Source organism: Cucurbitaria berberidis, assembly GCF_010015615.1.
Source record: "Cucurbitaria berberidis CBS 394.84 unplaced genomic scaffold K460scaffold_5, whole genome shotgun sequence".
NCBI lineage: Eukaryota > Fungi > Ascomycota > Dothideomycetes > Pleosporales > Cucurbitariaceae > Cucurbitaria > Cucurbitaria berberidis.
This window is the reverse complement of record NW_024468939.1, coordinates 2,264,706-2,280,443: the sequence shown is the minus strand read 5'-3', so window position 1 is coordinate 2,280,443 and position 15,738 is coordinate 2,264,706. Positions and strand designations below refer to the sequence as shown.

Below are 15,738 nucleotides of genomic sequence, written 5' to 3'. Positions count from 1 at the left end.
GAGGAGCATTAGAAGTCTTGCGAAAATGGAATACTTGTACATGCAACCAGAAATGCTACCAGTCGCTGGAAAAGACCCCTACGACCCTATGAACTGCTGCTGTCTTTTGATACATATTCATATCCTCACAGCCTCCTCGTCGCACTAAACTTCCCCTTGACCCACAAATCCTTATACCCGGAGGAGCTTAGCGGCATAGTCCGCAATCAATTGCTCGGTCGGGAAACTCATTTCCTCCAAGCCCTGCGCATACGGCGTTGGGACCTCGGCGCCCGTAACGCGCGCGGGAGGTGCCTCCAGGTAGTCAAACGCATACTCGCACGTGAGAGCCATGATCTCAGCACCGACACCGAAAGAGGGGAATCCAGACTCGACGCAGAGCATGTGGCCGGTCTTCTTGACGGACTTGACGATGGCCTCGACGTCGAGGGGCTTGACGGAGCGCAGGTTGATGACCTCAGCTTCGATGCCGTATTTTGACTTGAGTTGTTCGGCGGCAACGAGAGATTGACCGACGCAGCGGGAGAGGGTTACGATGGTGAGGTCCTTGCCTGGGCGCTCGATCTTGGCTTTTCCGAACTGTGATTTTGTCAGTGTCCAATTCGTGCTTTTCGCGTTCGTTGACCTACAGGAATGACAAAGTCGTCCCTCTGAGCCTCCTCGCTCATGGGGAACGAGAGACCGTACAGAAGCCTGCGAACTGATTAGCAACCCCTTGTCGACTGCTAGGAACGAGAGACCTACTCGTTCTCCAAGAAAACAACCGGGTTGGGATCACGAATAGCCGCCTTAAGCAGACCCTTCGCATCCTCGGCGCTGTACGGTGTGACGACCTTCAGGCCAGGAATACTTCCATACCACGCGGAAAAATCCTGCGAGTGCTGCGCTCCGACACCAGCAGCGAAACCGTTGGGGCCACGGAAGGTGATGTTGCAGGGTTGGATACCGCCGGACATGTAGTGTGTCTTTGCGGCCGAGTTGATGATCTGGTCAATGGCTTGCATGGCGAAGTTAAAGGTCATGAACTCGACCTGTATTCATGTTAGGCGTGCTGTTGATGATGATGAGCTTGCGGGTGGAGATACGTACAACTGGGTGCAGACCAGCGAGGGCAGCACCAACGGTGAGACCAGCGAAACCTGACTCTGTGATGGGGCTGTCGATTACCCTCTTCTCGCCGAAGCGGTCGAGCAGGCCCTTGGTGACCTTGTACCTGTGAGCTCCGTTAGCCGCCGTCTACAACAACAGCCCGCCGCAGCTTTGCAATTCCTCATAATTCGACTCCTCCTCTTGCTTATCGCGTATGTGTGTAGTTCGATTGAGCCAGACTAGGGGCAACGTACGCTCCATTGTATTGCGCAACTTCCTCTCCCAGCACGAAGACCTTGTCATTCTTCTCCATCTCCTCAGTCATGGCCTCGTTGAGGGCCTCTCGCACCGTCATCTCCTTCTGTCCAGACGCATATCTCCGCGCAATTGTCGGTGTTATGGCTCCAGCGCGGAAAGCTGGCCGGAAAGCGGGCGCAGGTCGGGACGCGGACAGCAGGCGCGAAGCCGGTCGGACAAGTCGGGAAGCGGCCATTGCGGCGATTGATGTCGAGAGTAAGGGGGAGGAGGAGGTGGAGAGATTTGCCGTGGGCGAATGATGGCCGCTGAGGCTGTTGGAGTGATTGAAGCTGCTGGATAATTTCTTCGGAGGTCGGGGATGCGAAGTCGTTGAGATGGCCCATGCGCCCAGCTCTTCTGATTAGCGCGTAGTGGCCCAACATTCAAGTACTTTAGCACCCATCATCACTATGCACGGCATGTTTCTGGTGAAGATGCTATGCGATAAAGCTTGTTCATGTTGTAAGAGACTGTGTAACATGGGCAACACATTCTTGGAGCATTACTTCTTCATTCTACTCTACGCTCGCCATAAGTCGCGTTACCATCACCTTCCCTAAACCTTGTTCGTTCTCACCCAAGTATTACAGTATATATAGTACGCATCTTCTAAGATATATGGATGCAAATGCCAGGAGACGGTACTCCAGGACTGAAGAGAAACACCCGCGAGGCCACCAAGAAAATCCACATGCAGAAAAGTCTAGTATGAACGAATAGAAGCTGAAGAGAAGGCTTACGCGCTTGCTGGTTTCCGTCCAACCATGAGGTACATAGGAGTGAACAGCTTCTCGCGGCCACCGGCAACAAGGCAATCGGCCGCAAGAGCGAGGCTGTCGGCCGTCTTCTGGGTACCCTTTGGCGCGAGACCGATCATTTCGAGGCCACCAACAAACCTGTGAACAAGTCCTCGTCCGATCTTGGTCATGCGCAGAATGGTCGGGATATCGCCAATGGTGGAGATGTACTTCAATTGACCAGAAAGCGGCCAGTACCATGGGTAGGGGTCATCCCTCTCAGCCAAATCCTCGTGATGCTCCATCTCGAAGCCAGCAGCCTTCATAGCCTTCAGGGCAACCTCAATCTTCTCCATATTTGAGATGCCGTCACCAATCTCAATACCGAGGCGAATCTCTCGGTGGTGGGGGTTGTCGTTGTCGTACTTGTCGGTCATGAGCCACTCGTAGACGCCAAAGACGCCACCGGGCTTGAGGACACGGAAAATCTCGCTGTAGATGCCCTCGAGCGACGGTGCATGGACGGTCGCCTCGATGGCGTAGACAGCGTCGAAGGAGTTGTCCGGGAAGGACATTTGCTGGGCCAGTGTTAATCTCGCGTGCAGGGAATCAAGTCGTCAATCATACCATAAAGTCGCCCTTGACAAAACTGAGCTTGTCCGAGAGGCCCTCCTTCTCCGCATAGGCTGTAGCGCGCTCAATCTGGTAGTCGTTGTTGTTCAATCCAACAACATTGACACCAGCGAACTTGACAATCTCGCGCGCGGGTCCTCCGACTCCACAGCCAACGTCCAAGACGCGCATGTTGTCCTTGAGGCTCATCTTGTGGGCAAGATAGTGCTCGTGGCGAGCAATGGCTCGGTAAAAGGACTCGCCATAGGCATAGCGGCAGAAGTGGAAACTTTGACCCCACCCATACTCGTACAGATCGGTCGCGAGGTTGTAGTAGTGCCTGGTGAGGGTAGCATATTCATCTCGTCGTTCCTGGATCGTGTTAGTACGTGTGCCAGAGGATGGAGAGTCACGCCACCGCATACCTTTCTCGTCTCCGCCGTCTCGTCTGCGGCGTCTTTGTTGTCCCAATGCTTGAAGTACTCGTCGACGGCGGCTTGCTGTGCCACCTTGTCCTTCTGGAGCATGGCCGTCATGCCACCACGGGCCTTTGCAGACTTGCCGTGCATGGCTTTGTTGAACTCGGCATCGCGAGTGTGGTCTTCCTGTTGAAGGGCAGTTGGAGACATTTTGGATGGGAAGACTGAGGACGTGTTGTGGAATTGGAAGTAGAGGTTTGCAATGAGATCGTGTCAATTGGGAAGTCAGGACCCTTAATATTAAAATATTGGCAGCAAGGTCGGTATCGAGGGAAACAGCGGTAGGAGATGTGGACAATTTCATAAGGGGGCTTCCTACCGCTGTCCAATCACCGCGCGCTCTGTACGCGGCCAGGCACGGAGGCCACTAGCCGTCGCCACCGATGTTGCCAAGCCGCGGAGGAGCCTGGAGATTTCTAGCGTCATGATCATAGTTGTAATCACAATTCACCCCATCCACGAAAGACACCAAGACGCTGTCAAGAACTGTAGCGCCCCACAACCACGTACCCAAGGACTATCTATACGTTCGCTGACGCTGCTTGTGGGCTTCCACATACGACACCCAACCCCCGTCGCCGCGCCCTCTCACCTCGGACATGCCTCCGCAAATCAAGCAGGACCTCAACAGGTCAGGATGGGAAACTACCGACTTTCCGTCCGTTTGCGAGAAGTGTCTGCCGGACAACCCCTATGTGCAGATGCTAAAGGAGGATCATGGAGCTGTAAGTGACACCTAGCCTGGGCGACCTATCTTCTGCAACATGTACTAACCTACCCAGGAATGCAAGATATGCACACGACCCTTCACTATATTCCGCTGGAAAGCCGACCGCACCGCCCGACAGAAGCGCACCAACATCTGCCTGACATGCGCGCGCCTCAAGAACTGCTGCCAGTGCTGCATGCTGGATCTGTCCTTTGGTCTGCCCATCGTCGTTCGTGATGCGGCCTTGAAGATGGTCGCGCCCGGCCCGCAAAGCGACATTAACCGACAATTCTATGCGCAGGAACACGAGAAGGAGATTGAGGAGGGCAGGGGAGCCATGGAAGCATACGAGAAGACCGACGAGAAGGCACGCGACCTGCTCAAGCGTCTGGCGCAGAGCGAACCCTACTACAAGAAGCAGCGGCGGATAGAAGCAGAGTCGGAGGAGAGTGGACAGAAGGCACTGCCCGCGCCTGGTGGCGGTGGAAGTAGCGCAGGCGGACATGTCCCAGGACCTATACGGACGAGGGACTCGCGGGGTACTCCAGGCGCACGAGGAGGCATGCGGCCTGGAAGAGGAGGCCGCGTGGGAGGTGCATCGGCTGAGCCGAGCCCGCAAGACTGGCTGCCACCATCAGACCCCAACGTCGTTTCACTATTCGTCACTGGTGTTGAAGACGACCTTCCCGAGCACGATCTTCGCACCCACTTCGTCCAGTACGGCCAGCTCAAGTCACTCATATGTTCACATCGAGCACATTGCGCATACGTGAATTTCGTCAAAAGGAAGGACGCGGAGACTGCGGCGGAGACGCTAAAAGGCAAGGTGGTAATCAAGGGCTGCCCCATGAGGGTTACTTGGGGCAAGCCGAAGCAACTGGACAGTCTGGATCAGAACATCAGGATGCAATACGCGAAGGAAGGACGACAAGCAGCAGGCCCAGCGCGGCGAGCGGCTGCATCCCAAGCGGCCACTGAGGCAACTCCGCAGAATAGCTTCGACAATATGGCTCCAGTTGCGCCCCCTCCTGGCGAGGACGATGAGGTCAACTATGCTAGCTTGACTGGCAACTAGGATGAAGAAATATTTGGCATTGGATTGGCGTTATTGTTGCATGGATATGCATGGGTATCACGATTCATTTCAGGCTGGACAAAATCTCAAGAGGAACAGCACTTGACTCCTCCTAATGTACTCTTCCCTTTTACTTTCTTGATATCCTCGTTGTCCCCTCGCTCGGTATGCTCGTGTATCCGTAGCTCTGTAGCTGGGTTAGCAGCCAAATCAAAGTGCTTGCGAACTGCGGCACATACTGTAATTCTCTCCCTCGGTTGCTTGCCCCTGGACCACATTCTCTTTGAGAAACTTGGCCACTTCCTCTGCGCGTGAGATGGAGCTGGAGAGTTCTTCGCTTCCGGCGGAAAGATGGCGGTTCTGCTCAAAGTTCTTGCGGACTTCGGCTCGAGCGGCGAAGAGCGTAGGCATGTCTCCTGTGCAGTGTGAGCCGGCGACCTCGCTGCTACTAAGTGTCGTACCTTGGAAAGCGATGCGCGCTGATCGCAGCAGGTTTCTGTATGCTACAAGTGCCATCTCGCGTGACATTGGGCTGGTAGTCTGTGATCTGACGATGTCGTACGGATGGCAACGAGATGCGGAAGACGGGCGACGAGAAAGTTGCCGACACGTGACAAGGGTTTTGCAGGGCTCACCCCGGCGCCGATCCACACGACTGCCCGCTGACGTCGCAACTTTGAGGTTCTCACACACGAGCATGCCTCGCTGGCCTTTACCGTAGAATACAAGCACCCGCGCTGGGCTGCGCTTCTACAACTCAATTCGCCATGGTGTCATTCTGGCCCTGGAAGGTAAAGAAGACACCGCCGAGTCTCCACCATGGCCCAACTAACTTGACAATAGGCTGGCGAAGACGCTGCCTCTTTCGAGAGGACACTGAATGCTCTCACCGGAAAGATCAATAGAGCCACTACAAGAAATGAAAGACAACGTCAGCTTTCAAGACGCGCTCGCGTCATGTGGACATTATATGCGGGCTTCGCATATATCCTGGCTGCCTTGCTGCTCACTCTTGTGACCGGCTGGAGGAACTGGGGTGTCATCGAGGGAACCGTTGTCGCTGGTGGACCTGTGATGTAAGTTCATACTAAGGCTACTTGCATTTCTATGCTAAACCCGACTAGCATCTATGGGATCCGTTACGCACTTACGAGCTACTTCGACTACCGCATTTCAAACACCGACCTCTACCTCAAGAAGCTCAACAAGGAACGAGACGCTACCATTGAGAGACTGAAGGAAGCCACCAAGTACAACTCGACCCAGCAACTACTCGAGAAATATGGTGCTTCACCAAAGCAGAAAGAAGCAGACCCCTCACCTGGGCGCAAGAAGTCGCAAGGCCCTCAGAAGCCAGGCCAGCCTCAGGGACCGCGGACCGGCATTGCACCTCCACCTACAGCCAATATCCAGCGATCTCCTGGCCAACAACCACCTTCTACCCCGCAGCGACCACCTTCAAATGTCTCCTCGCCACACAGGCCCTCCCCACCTCAGCAACTTTCCCCTCCAATTGCCCCAGACGCCGAATTCGCACCAAACGCGTTCGGTTCCGCCGACCTAACAAAACAGTACTCAGCCGCCCCCGCAGCCACCTTCACCCAACCACACTGGTACGACCGCATCCTCGACGCACTCCTTGGCGAAGACGAAACACAACCGAAAAACCGACTCGCTCTAATCTGTTCCTCGTGCCGCCTCGTCAATGGCCAAGCACCACCCGGCGCCCACAACCTCGAGGATGTGGGACGATGGCGATGTGGGGGTTGTAGTGCGTGGAATGGAAAGGAGAAGCAGAGTGAGGATGTTGCAGGCCTGGTCAAGGGATGGGAAACAGAGAGGAAAGCGAGGGATGAGGAGTTGAGAGCGAGTCTGGATGGAGGCATTGACTCGGACAACAGGGAGACGGAAGACGATGGCGGTGTGATAGTGGGTGCGGACGAGAGCTCAGGAGTGGATGTAGCGGCCGAGTCGGCAGAAGATACGCCGCAGCCCAGCAAGAGCACGAGGAGCAAGACGAAGGCAAAGGGCAAGAAATGAGGCTGAAATGGACTCGTACGCTTAGAATTCGAATGATGTAGATGGAGGTCTGACGAAACGCATTATCGGATAGGAGTTGAATAGCATTACCCAATATCCAGATTCTGTTACAAATTATATACGTCCACGCTGTTGAACGCAAGACTCATCGCAGAGTCACAAAATGCACTGAATCTATTCAGGCCTCGGTATACCTGCGTTCAGCACGCTTTTGATCGTCCATCCATGACACTCGCAAGTCGTCCATTTGTACACTTAGCCTCTCCTCCCTCTTCCTTTTTCCCTCTTTCCTCTTTCCCTACTTTATCGACTCAGCTTGCCCTTCCATCGATCATTCATTCTATATATCGCAGACTAATTATTACAAGCCTAGTATTTTGTACGTTATAGTAGTGGCAGTACTTAGTAAATAAAATAGATATACAAAAACGACGTTCGATTCATTCGTTGTTTTGAGGATAATTCAATACCCTGGGTATCCTCGGCTTATCTACATGATCACTCTGTACAATATACTACAATTTGGCAAAAACAGTCGGCACAGCCCCACCCATTTCCACCAGGGTACTCTTATTCCGCACCCAAGCCTCAAGCCCCTTTCTGCCATTCTCCACACCAACACCGCTCTGCTTCCACCCACCCACGCTCATCTCGGCCGGCGACTCGCCCCACGTGTTGACCCAGGTAATGCCTGCCTCCAACTGGGCAATCACCTTGTGTGCCGAGTTGAGATCGTTTGTAAAGACGCCCGCTGCGAGTCCGAGGTTCGTGTTGTTTGCGCGCTGGACTACTTCGTCGACGGTTTTGTATGGAAGGATGGCCATGACGGGGCCGAAGATTTCTTCTTGCACGATTTTCATGGTGTCGGTGCAGTTTGTGAAGACGGTGGGTTGAACCCAATAGCCGTTTTGGTAGGCTTTGTTGGGGTGTGAGGCGAGCCAGGAGGGGGTTTCTGGGCCGCCGTGAAGGAGTTTTGCCTTGTCGGTGGTGATGCCGTGCTTGATGTATTGAATTACCTTGTCGTAATGCGGTTTTGAGACCAAGGGGCCAAAGTTGGTGTTCGGGTCTGATACGTCGCCAGGTCGGATGTATTGGATCTTCTCCAGTAGGCGCTTCTCAAAGGCGGGCTTCATGGCTTCTGGGATGAAGACGCGGGTTCCGTTTGTGCAGACTTGGCCTGTGGAGAAGAAGTTGGCCATCATGGCTCCGTCGACGGCCTGCTCGATGTCTGCGTCGGGCAGGACAATGCAGGCTGACTTCCCGCCCAGCTCCATGGTCACGTACTTCATTCCGCCTGCGGCACTGCCTGCTACCTTCTGGCCCGTCGTCACTTGGCCAGTGAAGCTGACTTTGGCGATGTTAGGATGCTTGGTGAGGTATGCGCCGACGTCGCCTCCGCCTTGGATTACGTTGAAGACGCCGGGTGGGACTCCAGCTTGTGCATAGACCTCGGCCAGGACACTCGCATGCAGTGGTGTGAACTCGGATGGCTTGTAGACCATGCAGTTTCCGGCTGCCAGACAGGGCGCAGACTTCCAGAGGGCAATTTGTATGGGATAGTTCCACGCGCCGATGCCTGCGCACACGCCTAGCGCATTCTTCGTTGTGTATACCCACGCATCTGGGCGCAATTGTGTCGTCTCGCCGTTCAGACCACCGCCTCCCACGAGGTTGGCGAAGTACTCGAGCACATCGGCGCCTGTGACTACGTCTACGGTTGACGTCTCTGTGAAGGGTTTGCCGGTGTCGCTGGTCTCGATGCGGGCGAGCTCATCGTTGCGGGCGCGTAGTAATGCAGCGGCGCGCTGGAGGATGCGGGCGCGTTCAATGGGCGGGGTGGCTGACCAGGCGGGAAAGGCTTTTTGGCCAGAGGCGATTGCGGCGTCTATGGCAGAGTGTGTGGTGGTGTGGATGTCGGCAACGGGTTTCGCGGTTGCGGGGTCGATGGTCTGGAAGGATGAGGTAGACGAGCCCGATTGGGACTTGCCGTCGTAGAAGGCGAAGCGGGGTGCATATGGGAGAGACATTGCGGTTGTTTTGTATTGTGATTTTCAACGTCTTCAAGGTTCAATTCAGAGGCGTGTAGGATGAATTGGTAAAGCCAATGAGTCTATGGAGATGTTAGTATATGAACAGACTTCTTTTTTCGCATGAAGCTCGCCTCCCATACTCACATGAGACTGACAGGTGCGCTTTAGGTGGCTCAACAAATGAGAGATGTGTTTCGACTACAGTACCAGGCGGTCGTACGATATGAAGAGCAGGCTTTTCGCTACGTATTGCGACAGCAGCACCGTGCGCGCAGTTATCAACGGGAATCTGGATCTGGATGCCTTTCGCAGATGGCAAAACGCTGCTCCCGACGCCTGCCGATGTCACCGCCTTTCGTTCAAGGCATGTGGGTCCGGGATATGCATGGAGGCGTCCTTCTGGCGGGGCTTTCTAGCGCCATGCAACCGTCATAGGAAGCACTGGCCAGCTATTCGACTTTTTTCTGCCCGAGGCTTCAAGTAGTGTTTTTTTTGGATGGAGAGAGGATGGGCGTCGGGCTCGAGATGGAGAACATTTGGGAGCTGTAGCAGAAGGAGAGAAGCGCCGATGCACATCTATCTCCCACCCCCTTCATGGCCCCGCCTCCCCTCTGTTCCCCGTCGTCCCCCCAGACCACCATGACAATGTATCGCGGGCCGAAAGCGTCTCCAGTACTCTAAAAGCACGTGCATCTCGCCGGTCCAACCGGAAAAGGCCCTACTGCAAAACTTATCTGGGAAGGCAAATCACATATCCTGCAGCTAGACGCCTCTGACCACCTCCATCTTCACCGGACCTATCAACTGTCGTCTGACTTTCGCCGATAGCAACGCGAGTTCCTGCAGGGTCTTTGTTTCGCGACCTGGTTCATATTTTTTTTCCCATTGCTGGCCTAGTACTTAAAGGTAATAAGCTGCCGCTGGGCTTGGCTATCAGGATAGAGACGAGTAGTTTTTTCTGCACTTCTGCACTCGACACACCCCCATACTAGTCATCAAACATGGCAGCAACCACAACCACCATCCCACAGGATGCCTCGTTCGACTTTGTCATTGTCGGTGGAGGCACAGCTGGCTGTGTCATTGCCTCTCGCCTTACCGAGTACCTCCCCAACAAGTCTGTCCTCTTGATTGAGGCTGGACCCAGTGACTTCATGGACGATCGCGTGCTGCTTCTCAAGGACTGGCTCAACCTCCTTGGCGGCGAGCTCGACTACGACTACGGCACAACCGAACAGCCCATGGGCAACTCCAACATCCGACACTCACGTGCCAAGGTCCTGGGTGGCTGCTCATCCCACAACACCCTCATTTCCTTCAGGCCATTCGAGTACGACTGCAAGAGATGGGAAGCCCAGGGCTGCAAGGGCTGGAGCTTCAAGACCTTTACGCGTGTTTTGGACAACCTCCGCAACACCGTTCAGCCGGTGCACGAGAACCACCGAAACCAGCTTTGCTTGGACTGGATCGAGTCGTGCTCCACTGCCATGGACATCCCTGTCATCCACGATTTCAATCACGAGATCAAGACCAAGGGTGCCTTGAAGCCTTCTGTTGGATTTTTCTCTGTATCATACAACCCCGACGACGGCCGACGGAGCAGCGCCAGTGTAGCCTACATCCATCCTATTCTCCGCGGCGAGGAGAAGCGCGAGAACTTGACTGTCCTCACCAACGCCTGGGTTAGCAAGATCAACGTCAAGGGCGACACAGTCACTGGCGTAGACCTTACCCTGCAAAATGGCGAGAAGCGAGTGCTCAGCCCCAAGTGCGAGACTATCCTCTGCGCAGGCGCAGTCGACACCCCGCGATTGATGCTTCTCTCTGGCCTAGGACCCAAGGACCAGCTCTCGAGCCTCGGCATACCCGTCGTAAAGGATATCCCTGGTGTGGGCGAGAACCTGCTTGATCACCCCGAAAGTATCATTCTCTTCGAGCTGAACAAGCCTGTACCAGCAAACCAGACTACCATGGACTCGGATGCGGGTATCTTCCTCCGCCGTGAGGCCAAGAATGCTGCAGGCGATGATGGTGATATTGCAGATATCATGATGCACTGCTACCAAATCCCCTTCTGCTTGAACACCGCTCGGTAAGCCGCTCTGTACATACCTCAGTTTTAGGCACTCTGCTAACGTTGATTACTTAGTCTTGGCTATGATTCCCCAATAGACGCCTTCTGCATGACTCCCAACATCCCTCGCCCCCGCTCCCGCGGCAGGATCTATCTCACTTCCTCGGACCCCAACGTCAAGCCCGCTCTTGACTTCCGCTACTTTACCGATCCTGAAGGTTATGACGCCGCCACCATCGTAGCAGGTCTCAAAGCTGCGCGTGAAATCGCCAAGCAAGCGCCCTTCTCGGACTGGATCAAGCGTGAAGTCGCTCCCGGACCCAAGGTCCAGACCGACGAGCAATTGAGCGAGTACGGCAGGCGCGTGGCCCACACAGTGTACCACCCCGCAGGCACCACCAAGATGGGTGACGTGAAGAACGACAAGCTCGCCGTCGTTGACGCCGAACTAAAGGTCCGTGGCCTCAAGGGTGTGCGCATTGCCGATGCCGGTGTCTTCCCCGAGATGCCCACTATCAACCCCATGTTGACGGTCCTGGCCATTGGCGAGCGCGGTGCCGAGCTCATTGCCCAGCAGTGGGGCTGGAAGGGTCTGGAGAAGCAGAAGTTGTAGAGAGCTGAAGACGATAAGAGCAGCCTGCAGAGATGAAGGTGGGTGGGTGCATGTGTTTCTGTATCTAAAGTATCATGTAACGACCATAAGCGACGCCGACGAGCGATCCCGTTCAAGTGTAAAAAAAAATCTCATATTGCATTTAACTTTCAATAGCTTTTGCGTGTCATCTCTCAGCTTGAAAAGCAGTCAAGAACCATTGAAATACAGCACGGTACGTTATCATTTCCTCAAGTCTGTCATGTATACTAGTTCATTGGCGGCTTCGTAAGTGCCAGCGAGTCTCTGCGATAGTCATCTGGTTAGACCAGAGAGGTCATGTCATATTTCCCCAATCCAATCGCGAAATTCCTCAATACATCCAAGTCCCCCCAACCCCACACAAATCAATCGTCAAAGTCGAACATCCTCACGAGTCCATCATCTACTCTCTGTTCCTCCTCCTTCTCTTCCTCTCTTCCCCTCAACCCGTTTTTGTCGAGACTTGCAGCTGGGACGGACGATGCAGGCGCCTCAGTCCTGGCATTGAAACTCGTGGCTGTAGTTGCCCACCCGTCTTCCTGTAGCATGCCGATCGTTCGAGTGTCGACGAACTGACCCGTGGAATCCAACTCATGCGTCTCTAACACAAACGCACCCTGCTCATCTCCAAACGTCAACGGCGTCCTGTCCTCTCCAGTGAGCACTGGCTCGCGTCCCCTACCTTTTCTCTTCCGCGCTCGTCGTCGCTCTTCCGCTTGCTTAGCTCGCCCTCTCGCCTCGTTGAGTCTATCCTGCTTGCCCAGCCAGGTCGTCAAAGGGGAGGGTAGCTGCGCTGTATCCGCACCGACTTTGTCCACGGCCCAAGTTGCCAGTGATAATGCCCCCTTGTTGGCGCTGGAGGCGAGTGCAGACCCGATACTCCAGCCTGCCTTTCCGACTCCGGAGTGCGATAGTGCTGTGGCGTAGGACTTGGATGCCACGCCTACTTGGCTGAGCGCGCTGGTCGTTTCATGCAGAGCCGCGTCCCAGGTTCCTGGGAAGTCGTAGGAGGGAGTGGGTGATTTGGCGCCTGTTGTGCTCTGCGAGTGCTGTTAGTAATGGGAAGATATGTGGAGAGCAGGTTGGTTGGAGACTTGCATTTGGTACTGGCACCTCGCGTTCGATAATGTCCCAGGGTTCACTTGATGTTGCCTTTACGCTGGCTTGCTCGTTCTGCTCGGATGTACGTGATGGTTCCTGAGGACGCTGCCGGTCTTGTACGCCAGGCTGCTGCGAGGCTGAAGTGCTGCTTCGTCGGCGGTTGATATCTTGTGTAAATTCGTCTACATGCTCGTCATCATCTGTATCGTCAGAGTTATAAGGATATGCCTCATGGTGCGCTTCTGATTGGCGAGGTTGGGATTGTGATGTGCGGAGTTGACGGTGTTCGCTGCCGCCTGCAGCTTCGCGTACTTGATGGTTCTCCATCGCTCTTGCCGTATAGACGCGGGTTCTAGGATTTGGTTTTAGTATGTTGCCCTTCAGTTGAAAATATCCAAAAATCAAAAACGAGTCTGCTGTCTGCACGCTGCGATGTAGTTGTCAGTGGAAGAGTGCGCCAAAGGAGACGAAGATGTACTCAAACGCGCAATCCACGTAAAGCCTAGGCTACGATATGCGATACCCTGCGATAGCAACGGTTTCTTGTGCTGATGGCGTCATACTATCACGGTGAGGGCAAGTGCGGTTCAACAAGTGTCGGCGAAAGGACGACAAACGGCCTGCCAAGAGGTGTGGCTGTCGATATGATGTTGCAAATTCAAGCTCAGCCCTAGCAAACGGCATATTGGAAACCAAGTTTCTGTGAAGCTTGTTTTATACGATACCACGGGACACGAATATCTAGGACTAAAGGAATGTAGCATGTTGGTAATGCTTGAATTCTACAGGCGGACGTTGATTCCACTCACTGTGCTTATGATTGGGTGCGACCAGAGTGGTTGGGCGTCCACTTTGTGCAAACGAGGCGAGTTGACCAACAGTGAAAGAGAAACACGTGACCCTGACTATGTATGCTAGGCAGCACCATGGGAAATCCTGGCAAAAATGGGCCCGTTCTCCCAGTTACAATGGGAAACCCTGTAACGGGTGCAAGAGTCTACTCATGTGTTTCACTCTTGGCGACACGCCCGCGACGAAGACCCCGTCGCGCTCGCTTAAGTCGCTCCCCCCTCCTCTTATATATAGCACTATGCCCCCTCAACATTACACTTCCTTTCTACTTTTACTCAACCACCGCAAGCTCAACGCCAGAAGACCAAGACTCAGTCTCAACCTTCTGCAAGCACACAAGATCAGCAATTGTCTACTATCTTCAGTCTATCCGACCGACAACACCAAACCACTTCCTCAACCCCACCGGAGAAATCGGCCAACATGTCGAAGAAGCCTCCCCAATACGTCGAGCCTCTCATGACCAACCGTAAGTTCAGCAACGCCCTCTCACCCCATCACTATGCTTACATCTTACAGAAGCTTATATATGCACTATGACACCCGAGAAGCTCGTCGCCGCCATTATCATAGCCCTTCAACCGTATGAGATCGACAACGCTCATGGATTCGCCGTTTTCAAGATTCTGCAGAGCGCCATTGTTACTCCGCAGCTGCCGCCCTCAGCGCGGTTCAAACCGAAGCGCCAGCGCAAGTCTGAGTATAGGTCTACGCATCCTCCTTCTGGTTCGTCGACTGGACCTTCCCAAGCCCAGTATGGCCAGGATAGACCTATAGACCCATACTGGCGGGAGCCAACTTCGGTAAATGAATCTTTCTGCTTGCACCATAGCGACCCGCGGTTTACGAAGAGGTTTCCGCATGCCGTTATGGCATCTTATGGATCGCCGAAGGCAGGAGAGCAGGTGGTTGAGAAGGATACAAGGGTCCCTTCAGAGCACCGCACGACTTCGCAGCCAACGGCCTCTTCGCCTTCGCTATCTACACCACCTGCTAATACCACACCTATCGCTGAGGCAAACGATGATGTGGAGCGAACACAGGATGCGGAGCCAACACAGGCTGTAGAGCCAACACAAGATGTGCAAGAGGTGATCCAGATCCAGGCCAAGGAGGAGGAGCAGACGGTGCTGAACAGCATCGAGACCGACAACACCATGTCCGGCGGCGTTCCTCCACATCAAGATGCCGACGAGGCTCCCCAGGCTCATGATATCGACGAGGGTACCATCAAGAATGACCAGTCCAGTTCCACTGAGGACGCGAGTGCGGAAGACTCGGGTATCGTTCTGGAAGACAGCCCTATGATCGACCGTGAGCCTCCTGCCGACGTCCACATCAACCCACTTGATGCGCAGAATCATTCGACACCGCCGCTTGATCCACAAGATACCTTCGACGAAATCCAGCAGGACAACACCGTCACGACCCAGCTGGAACCCTCGACACAGCATACCGACTCGGCATATGGCACGCAGACTTCCGATGCCCAACCTCAAGAGCACAACGATGTCGAGCAGCCACCGGTGCCCCGGCGTCGTAAGATTGCTAAAGCTGCGCCAGTCCGACGGTCACTGCGCATTGCTAAGCAGGGACCTGAGTCGCAACCTACAGCTTCGTCCTTGGGCAAGCGCTCGCGCGAATCAGATGCCACGAATGACGAGTCTGCTCGCAAGAAGTCGAAGACTTAGCTCTCCCGCCCCGACAGGGTTTGCGCGGATGAGTGTACTGCATAGAGTAGTGCATATCTCTACAGGCCTACCAGAGTAGGTCTGTTGGGATGCGTTTGAGAACGCCAGAGAAGGAGCCAGGCTTGGATAGCTTTCATATGTTTGTTTTAGAATAAGTGATAAGATCTCGGAAGGTGTGTTTACCCATGCGTAGCACAATCCTGGCAAAGGAACTGGAACGATGATCTTTGTTTTGAACTTCTGCTGACTTAGCAGATAGTTTGTTGTAGCGAACAATTCCTACATGTATTTCAAGGGTGGTAGATAGAATGGTAATAG

At 54.3% G+C, this 15,738-nt stretch overlaps 9 protein-coding genes across 9 annotated transcripts; 4 read left to right on the top strand and 5 right to left on the bottom strand.

Annotated features, from left to right (window-relative positions):
• Positions 1–171: 171 nt before the first annotated feature.
• K460DRAFT_409603 (pyruvate dehydrogenase E1 component subunit beta) lies at positions 172–1,582 on the bottom strand (the record flags this gene model as incomplete). The annotated part of the gene is made up of 5 exons (XM_040937268.1): positions 172–579; positions 630–693; positions 745–1,031; positions 1,090–1,213; positions 1,344–1,582. 5 exons carry the CDS (start codon positions 1,580–1,582, stop codon positions 172–174), a joined length of 1,122 nt encoding a protein of 373 aa, XP_040784748.1.
• A 251-nt stretch (positions 1,583–1,833) lies between these two features.
• Positions 1,834–3,486, bottom strand: K460DRAFT_370167 (uncharacterized protein). The gene is made up of 3 exons (XM_040934099.1): positions 3,161–3,486; positions 2,751–3,107; positions 1,834–2,701 (listed from the first exon to the last, which is right to left on the bottom strand). Exons 1-3 carry the CDS (start codon positions 3,362–3,364, stop codon positions 2,123–2,125), a joined length of 1,140 nt encoding a protein of 379 aa, XP_040784747.1. The 5' UTR covers positions 3,365–3,486; the 3' UTR covers positions 1,834–2,122.
• Positions 3,487–3,666: 180 nt separating this feature from the next.
• On the top strand, positions 3,667–5,041 carry K460DRAFT_180037 (uncharacterized protein). Its single transcript, XM_040927044.1, has 2 exons — positions 3,667–3,939; positions 3,997–5,041. The coding sequence occupies exons 1-2, from the start codon at positions 3,814–3,816 to the stop codon at positions 4,996–4,998; spliced, it is 1,128 nt and encodes a 375-aa protein (XP_040784746.1). The 5' UTR covers positions 3,667–3,813; the 3' UTR covers positions 4,999–5,041.
• A 43-nt stretch (positions 5,042–5,084) lies between these two features.
• On the bottom strand, positions 5,085–5,514 carry K460DRAFT_409600 (uncharacterized protein; the record flags this gene model as incomplete). Its single annotated transcript, XM_040937267.1, has 3 exons — positions 5,085–5,185; positions 5,238–5,414; positions 5,460–5,514. The coding sequence occupies 3 exons, from the start codon at positions 5,512–5,514 to the stop codon at positions 5,085–5,087; spliced, it is 333 nt and encodes a 110-aa protein (XP_040784745.1).
• A 158-nt stretch (positions 5,515–5,672) lies between these two features.
• On the top strand, positions 5,673–7,351 carry K460DRAFT_320008 (uncharacterized protein). Its single transcript, XM_040930442.1, has 3 exons — positions 5,673–5,789; positions 5,842–6,074; positions 6,123–7,351. Exons 1-3 carry the CDS (start codon positions 5,766–5,768, stop codon positions 7,036–7,038), a joined length of 1,173 nt encoding a protein of 390 aa, XP_040784744.1. The 5' UTR covers positions 5,673–5,765; the 3' UTR covers positions 7,039–7,351.
• A 139-nt stretch (positions 7,352–7,490) lies between these two features.
• K460DRAFT_180069 (betaine aldehyde dehydrogenase) lies at positions 7,491–9,486 on the bottom strand. The gene is made up of 2 exons (XM_040927045.1): positions 9,224–9,486; positions 7,491–9,148 (listed from the first exon to the last, which is right to left on the bottom strand). Exon 2 carries the CDS (start codon positions 9,063–9,065, stop codon positions 7,554–7,556), a length of 1,512 nt encoding a protein of 503 aa, XP_040784743.1. The 5' UTR covers positions 9,066–9,148; positions 9,224–9,486; the 3' UTR covers positions 7,491–7,553.
• Positions 9,487–10,069: 583 nt separating this feature from the next.
• On the top strand, positions 10,070–11,755 carry K460DRAFT_294236 (GMC oxidoreductase; the record flags this gene model as incomplete). The annotated part of the gene is made up of 2 exons (XM_040929481.1): positions 10,070–11,160; positions 11,218–11,755. 2 exons carry the CDS (start codon positions 10,070–10,072, stop codon positions 11,753–11,755), a joined length of 1,629 nt encoding a protein of 542 aa, XP_040784742.1.
• Positions 11,756–12,141: 386 nt separating this feature from the next.
• K460DRAFT_409596 (uncharacterized protein) lies at positions 12,142–13,204 on the bottom strand (the record flags this gene model as incomplete). Its single annotated transcript, XM_040937266.1, has 2 exons — positions 12,142–12,816; positions 12,884–13,204. 2 exons carry the CDS (start codon positions 13,202–13,204, stop codon positions 12,142–12,144), a joined length of 996 nt encoding a protein of 331 aa, XP_040784741.1.
• Positions 13,205–14,152: 948 nt separating this feature from the next.
• K460DRAFT_409595 (uncharacterized protein) lies at positions 14,153–15,420 on the top strand (the record flags this gene model as incomplete). The annotated part of the gene is made up of 2 exons (XM_040937265.1): positions 14,153–14,198; positions 14,249–15,420. The coding sequence occupies 2 exons, from the start codon at positions 14,153–14,155 to the stop codon at positions 15,418–15,420; spliced, it is 1,218 nt and encodes a 405-aa protein (XP_040784740.1).
• Positions 15,421–15,738: the final 318 nt, after the last annotated feature.